This window comes from Hyposmocoma kahamanoa, unplaced genomic scaffold, assembly GCF_003589595.1.
Source record: "Hyposmocoma kahamanoa isolate Upper Pololo Valley unplaced genomic scaffold, ASM358959v1 87, whole genome shotgun sequence".
NCBI classification, from domain to species: Eukaryota; Metazoa; Arthropoda; class Insecta; order Lepidoptera; family Cosmopterigidae; genus Hyposmocoma; species Hyposmocoma kahamanoa.
Genome location: NW_020654422.1, coordinates 11,236,695 through 11,244,414, shown reverse-complemented (window position 1 = coordinate 11,244,414; position 7,720 = coordinate 11,236,695). Strand labels below are relative to the sequence as shown.

Genomic DNA, 7,720 nt, shown 5'->3' with positions numbered 1-7,720 from the left:
TGAGAGTGTGTGTGATGATTGAGTGCATGTGGTGTGTGTGGAAGTGCGTGTGATGTGTGCGAAAGTGCATATGATGTGTGTGTAATTGTTTGTGATGTGTGTGAAAGTGCAAGTGATATGCGAAGTGCTTGTAAATGTGGATACATATTAGAGTGAATGTGCGACCTGCGTAGGTTCAGATGATTAATTTTACGAGTTCATGAACGGTGGACGTGTTTGGTGAGATGAGAAAAAATATAAGAGTTCGAACATTGACTGTTACACTTTACTTTATTCTGACTATTATTTTGTTTGACTCTGCAACTTAGATATTTATAGCATCAAAAATTACTAGTGAAATAAAAAATGACAAGACGCACCGATTACAATTAGGCACCAGATAGCCCTACGTTCAAAAATAACTTGGGATCGGATTTAGCAACAAAAACTGCCATCCACTATTCTGGAAACCTATTTATGTAGTGTGCTAGACAACCACGCCAGTTGCCTGGTCTTAAACTAGGGAATGCCTTTACTATGAGTACCAGAGCGACGAAATTCACTGCACATCCAAAAACACCCAGACCAGAACCAATTTAGAAAAGTTCATTACCCAAATTGGTCCTACTGGCAACCGGACTCGATAGTCCGGGAGGAGTTACGTTGGTGGGCGCATACAGCGCCCACCAACGTAAACCGTTAAGCCATCAAGCTTGTCATTAGTTCATTCAATTAAACTGTACGAACATAATTATTTTGCTGGTGATTGAACAAAAAACGTATATACATGTATGTATGCAATTGCGATTTATAATTTTGTGATAAGAAGCGTTCTGAATTTATTTGCGTTTTTGTTATTTCAAAATTTTATGTGCTTTTTTTTAATTGCCTGTCCTGAAATTAACATAGTATAAGTCAGATGACGGCTCGCTACAACGATGTATTGAGTATGCACTTATGCGGCTTTTATCTTTTATCCAACGCCTACGAGCACTTAAGCAAATTCGTAAATAATGCCAATGAGCATTTTATTAAAATCTTAATTAATTGTCTATTGACAGACGAATAAAGAAAATATGTATACAACAGAATTATGATAGCAACCTTACTTAGCAATATAGTGGATCGTATAATCCGGTCATCAGATTTATTTAAGACCAACTTTAAGAATTACCATGTCATCAACTAAACTTTCAATTTGCGCTCGTTAACACTGATTGTTAACTTACCTAGGGCCTTTTAAAAGAGAATTTGAGAGTGAATAGGCGTTATTTAGGTGTGCATACTCCATCATCAACCTCACTGCCACTTTCCGTCAGGAGAGCATTTAAAAAAAATAACAATTAATGTAAATGCTTATTTGGTATATCGTCTGGCATGGTTAGCTAGAAGACGTCGGTTCGATATTTGTATTAATAATTATAACAATCTAGTGGAGTAATTTCACAAAAAATAATTGAATATCAATTCAATAAAAATTTAAAAAACGTAATATTTCGCTTGCTCCTACAGGTACGTAAATACTTTTTTCCAACTTGTGTTTTTGGTGCATTATAATGGGACTGAATAAGGAATTTTTCATTTAAAAAGATTGCTGTGTGATATTACGTTTGGTCTTAAGACGCCGCACGCCCGCTACGAGCCAGATTAAACATCCGGTGAAAAATGGTAGGCATTTTGCTTTAAACAATTGGACTTGTAAATACCATGTGTTGGTTGTATGTTAAATTACTAAAATAATATAAATATGTACATAGTTGTTTAAGGATTATGATAATTAGTTTTTTTATACTTAGAACAACTACTTAGACAAGTCGATGAGTATTATCCCGAACCTTTCACTACTGCTAACTAATCCAATTGAATAAAATTTCGTATTTAAGGTCGCGGTTCGACGGTTTCCTGTTAAAATATATAGTTATAAAACGATGAGACGTCGTTAGGAATTACTGCTGTTTTGGTTCCGTGATGAATGAAAAGGTGTACAGTTCTTACCCCACCCCAACCAAGAGCCCTGGCGAGGTCGTTGCCGGTACCGAGCGGTAACACACCCACTGCTGGGCGCGATCCAATGCGATCTAACACGCTCAGTACCCAGCCCACTGTACCGTCGCCGCCGCATGCCAGCACGCGCAGGTTTGGCACTTTACGATACAACTCAAGTCTAAAAAAATGAAAATACATAGTTTAAGTAAGACTTAAGTAAATGTTTTGATTTATAGTGAAAAAAATTAAGAACTTAAACTATTTAAAAAAGAAAAGTTAAATAAATGTTTAAAAAGACTGCAAAATAATTGGAGTTTAACAAAACAAGGAAAGATATAAAATTTATATAAAGAGGCTGTATCGTGGAACCTTTGCCTACCCAAATAAATGGGTGAAAATTTATTTAAAAAAATTTCTAATTGTCACAGAAAGGGGGTCTCCACGAAGGCATTCACCGGAATCCGTCAAGGATCCAATAAAATTGTACGTTACGTACTTTCACTGACATTGGCGACGATCGCCATAATTTTTATATTATTGTCATTGACTTACAAATAAATGGACGACGGGTCTAATACAAAAACCACGAAAAAAATGTCCCAAGTCAACCTATTCGAAATTTAAATTATAATGTCATCGCAGTATCGCGCTGTCAGTGGAACAAATGAAGACTAAAGCGGAGTTTGGCGCTCTGTATACGATTTTAGCGCCTTACAAGTGCGGACACTTTTTAGCGCGGACCCGACGTCCATATAATTGTAAGTCAATGATTATTGTTAACAAAACTGGCACGGGCCCAAGCCTATTGGCCGCCATTAAGGAAATAACAATAAATAAGGCATTCGCCTCTTTATTGTCTTTTTACGTATTATCGACTAATTACTTATAGTTTAGACATAATTATTTCTACACTGTTCTATTCGTTGCGGCATAAATTTCTGCGATATTCAGAGAGTTACCTTCTTGAAAATTATTAACTGAGTTTGAAATCAGGAAGTTTCGAAGGGTTTGTAACAACTGTTTACTTTAATCAATAACAAAATTTAAGGATCTCACTTGAATATGAAACATAATATAAATGTATTGCGGGTACAGTGATAATTAAATTAAATCAAAACTACTAGTAAACATGAAACAATAGGCTTGAGCAAGTTCAGGAACTTGAGTAATTTTAGAAACTGAGATTGACGCCATTTCGTTGATAAAAAGACAAAAACAGCGGCGAGGACTAAAGCCAGTCGGTAAATGGCAAAAAAGCTTTAGTGTCATTAAGATAAGTCGATGCGAACTGTCTCCGATTTCCATTAGTCTAGTGTTATATAATATAACGCGTTAAGTTGGGCTGGCGAGCGAGTTGCAGGAAGTACTGGCCGTAGATTATAATCGCTTTTTCTATAGCCTTTGACGGCCTCAAAGGGGAATGCCTTTGCTCACTCACTCGTATCACTTGGCGGATCTTAGTGACGGGCGCCAGCTATTTGCTCTTGTTATAACTTTAGTTTGAATTGAAATTTAGTTAACAAAAATCTGATAAAAACTAGTAAGACATAGAAAATGAAAATTAAAAAACTTAAACGTTCATTTTGTAGATAATAGTTAAGTTTTAATAACTGGCAAACTTACCACACAATATTTATGAACTGTACAGTTATACTATGCGTATGATTTGATACACAACCTTAGAAAATAAATCAGTGCATTTGTCGAAACCCCTAAGCAGTTAATACTTAACTCATTCGTCATTAGCGTTGACCGGCGAACTTTTCAAATAAACGTCCCCGTCTTGCGTCTTCGATATTGGCCGGTTTATTCGGTTGGAATAATGTTACGAATGGAACTTGTAGAAATAACAATCGCATGATATGAATACAAATAAGAGGAGTAGAGGGAAATTCTAGTGAATTCTTGCTTCAGGCTATCGATAAACTTTTATTAATAGGTTTGGTCGCCGACGTCTAGTATACTATGAGTACATATAATATTTAGCACAAAATTTAGTACATTATATGTATTTAAAAAAGGATAGGTATATACTCACCCAGGCCCAGGTCCACCTTGAGTGAGATCAAAGACTTGACGTGGATTTAAAAGCCACTGGAACTTTTGCAGCAATTTTGCTCCCTGATTTCCTCCACTTTTTGGGTTTATGAAAACCAGTACTGGTTTTACATTTGTGGTTGGTATCGGTTTTATAACGAATGTTTTAAGCTCGTTCTTTGAATCCTTTCCTTTCTTCTTGGAAGAATTTTTCTTTTTGGGTGATTTTCTGAGTGACGATTTAAAGCTACCCCTTCTTGGCAGTTTTACGATCCAGGACGGCGGTACGATGATATTGCATTGAGAGCCTGTGAAAATACTGAGTATTCAAAATTTATGCTGGAGGTGAAGTTAAATGAATAAATTGAAAAACGAAATACGTAAGCTTCGCAGATATTATACGGGAATTCTGTGTGCACGATAACGTAGGCGAAACGCTGTGTATTGCAAATTTAAAAGAAATCGTAAAGAGTAATGTTAGTTTTCACGTTCAAATTTCGTGTCCTTTGTTTCCTGTTACTATTTTAATAACGTTTTATCTCTTTGTTTTAGAACACTTTTACGTAGTCTGGCGAACAAGGTAAAATTAACAAGTTTAAACGTTCCAAAAAGCGTACTGCACAAAGAGCGACGGTAAAAAATAAAACAAAAATTAATTTATTACCTAAGAAAAAAAATACAAAAAACTATGATAATAAAAATGGAAGTAAATTAACTTGCTAGTGCGCGAAGGCAGTGGAGGTTAAATTGTGCAAAATAGCTACGCTTGTGTTGTAAACTTTTTCATGCAGTTAATTTTTCCCACCCAAGGCTTATAAAATGCAAGGAATCACGTATCTTACATAGTATTACTTTAATATTTACTATATTAATAATAAATAAATATTTTTCACAGTGCGGGACGATAATGAGCGTGACGGTCAAAGTAAAAAAAAATTAAGTGACGTGTCAAAAATATAAAAGTTTAACATAATGCTAATGTTGCGTAACGAATTGTGAAACTTTCAACAACTTCTCTCTTCTCGTATTAGATAACCTATATGATATGGTTGTTCGGGCTAATCTTGGAAGTACGTATCTTGGAAAAACAATATCAATATATTATATCTTTAAATACTTATTTTACGAGGTGATGGTATATCAAATGGATGGATGGTATAAGCATGTCTATTTCTGTTTTGTATTTCCTTTTTACGTGCGTAACGTTACTACATTCTCCATGTTTTTATTTATTTCTACACAATTTACTAACAGCCAACTGAGAAATTAAGAAAACTGGCAGCTAAATGATTGTTTATGGATTCATTTATGTACTTTTAAAATTATATTATACATATATTATTTACAATTTGTCTACAATTATTTGCTACTCTCTTAATACTATATATATTATTTGCTACTCTCTTAATACTATATTATAACACTTAATTTTTTTTTCAGTCAGTTAATAAAAATACTCCATACCTGAATAGGCAAGTATCATTCCGAGACGTGTCATTTCTGATTTATTTCTCTTTATCAAAAGGCAAGGTGGCGTTTTAATATTGTGACGTTTCAATATGCCATTTGTAAGCACTAGTTGCGGTGTACATGACGTATCTATCTTTTTCTTACTTACGTATAAAAACTTTGATTTCAGTCATATTCTTGAGATTTCAGTCGATAGGAAAATTGCTTGATTCGTGCGCTAGTTCTTATTAATAATAATAAGTTTATAAGTTTCATTATATTTACCTAAACAACACTCTTCTCCTATCCGTTGCAGGTTGAAACAGCTTTCTTTGTTGTGGTACGCATCCTTGCACCATGAACAGCTTAATGCGACGATCTCTTTCGAACTGAACGACAGTTTTGCTTGTAGGGACTGTGCAACAAAACAATGCAAATCAGATATTATGCACAACATTCCATTAAGAACAAGAAAAGCAGTATATAGGGCAGACGAAGCTCCAGAATTATTAACAAGGATTTAGTTACAAAGCAAGTTTTGCAATTGTATGACACCGGTTACAAGAAAGTATTTCGTTAGTGAATACTTAATCAAAATGTTATCACCAGCACCTAATTTTGTATCAGATATACGCACTCGGTAGCCAAGCTCATAACAATCTCCTACAGGATTGTTTACTTTATCACGTGCCGGTAAACACCACTTGCAGCATCGACACCGGAACGACTGTGACAACAAAATGACCATGCAGCACAAATAACATGCATAACGAAAAATGATGTATCACTGTTAATTAATTTTAAAAAAGACAATATTTTCAGACATCAAATTTAACGTGCAACGGCTACGGTAGGATGTGATGTAAAATGAACATAAATAAGCATAACATGAATAAAAGATAACAAAGTTATTATGATTATGAACTGGAGTACAGGGTCAAGAGCTCTTCAAACTTGACAGGTGAGATTGAAATACAAACTACACTACTATATATCACTATTTTTTATTTGTATATATCACTTCTGATAAGAACGATCAAAAGTCCAAAGTGTCAAGCCTGATGTGCTCTTGATTGTACCACTGTGTTATTATTACGCGGTAATAATAAGAATAACGGTAGCCATATTGTAAAAATGCCACGTATATATTCATCAACTAACACAATTGGAGTTATTTTTAACACTATCATAAATAACACTTTGGCACTAAAAGTAAATGGTTCAGCTATGAGTTTGCGGAATATGAATATTAACGTAAAGTAGGCGCTACAAGATAGCGTAACCTAGAAACCTCATTTGTTGCGTTTAATTTTGTACAAGCGACGAGTCTCGCAGCTAGGACGATATGCTAACACATCATTAAAAATGAAGTTTTAATTTCACGTTGGGGTGGCAGGTTTCGTGACGTAGTCGTGACGTGAGTCGTGTCACATGCGAGGCAAATGGTAATCGTGGGGAGTAGAGCGTCAGGCAATTCCCGCGAAAACCAGCGAGTAATGGGCAGGCATTCTCGGCTCCCGACTACAGCTTGCCACTCACTTCCCATCACATCATTCATTCATGACACTATCCGTCCGACAGATTGCATGTTTAGTCGGACCCGCCCGCGATGTCGTGGAAACATTGTAATGACACTATAGTCGCTAATGCCATGCTACGAATTGCAAAGTATCCACTTGGGTGGATACAAGAGGGTATCGTTCACGCGATAGCGTCTCTGTGAAAATGAAGCTGTAAGATAAATTTATTTATTATTTGATTTCTAGTAACAAAATTATAAATTTATCCTTGAATTCAAATTGTGAATTAAGTTTCGGACGTCAAAAGTTTTGTACATTTTCAAAACTTGAAATTTATAGATATAAAGATGTGATGTAAAAAAAACACATGAACAGATGATAGTATAATTATACGACAGTCCAAAGTAATGCCAATGTGTTATTATCAGTGATCGACATAGAGGGAGTTAATCTACCTAAGGTATGTACGTTTCTTAGCATGGAAATACCAATTTAGTCATCAACGAGTATAAAATTTCTAGTTTTTCACTGTTTATTTTATAAACATTCCAAAATGTAGGTTGTCTCATGTTCATTTTTCAAATGGCTAAAATATTTAAATATATAAATAGCTATACAAACACAGCTACAATAATATTTGATGGGAAAATTGACCTATTTGCCTGTTCTCTGTGTGAGTTCAATAAAAAAGCTTTATTTGTTATGGAATATAATAATAGTTGTCATGTAATATGGTATAATATAATTTT

At 34.8% G+C, this 7,720-nt stretch overlaps 1 protein-coding gene across 7 annotated transcripts in view; it reads right to left on the bottom strand.

The window, feature by feature from the left end:
- Positions 1-7,720, bottom strand: part of LOC113235079 (eye-specific diacylglycerol kinase) — a 102,386-nt gene that overhangs the window by 13,736 nt on the left and 80,930 nt on the right. For 5 of the 7 annotated variants that reach the window (XR_003310844.1, XM_026470634.1, XM_026470636.1 and 2 more), the window contains exons 6-9: positions 6,089-6,178; positions 5,737-5,866; positions 4,004-4,310; positions 1,975-2,143 (exon numbers count right to left, since the gene is read on the bottom strand). Coding sequence is in view for 6 of the 7 variants with exons in the window: in XM_026470634.1 (XP_026326419.1) it covers positions 1,975-2,143; positions 4,004-4,310; positions 5,737-5,866; positions 6,089-6,178 (696 nt within the window). In the remaining variant the exon portion in view is untranslated. The remainder of the gene's footprint in view (positions 1-1,974; positions 2,144-4,003; positions 4,311-5,736; positions 5,867-6,088; positions 6,179-7,720) is intronic. The other 2 variants (XM_026470638.1, XM_026470640.1) reach the window with 1 other exon arrangement.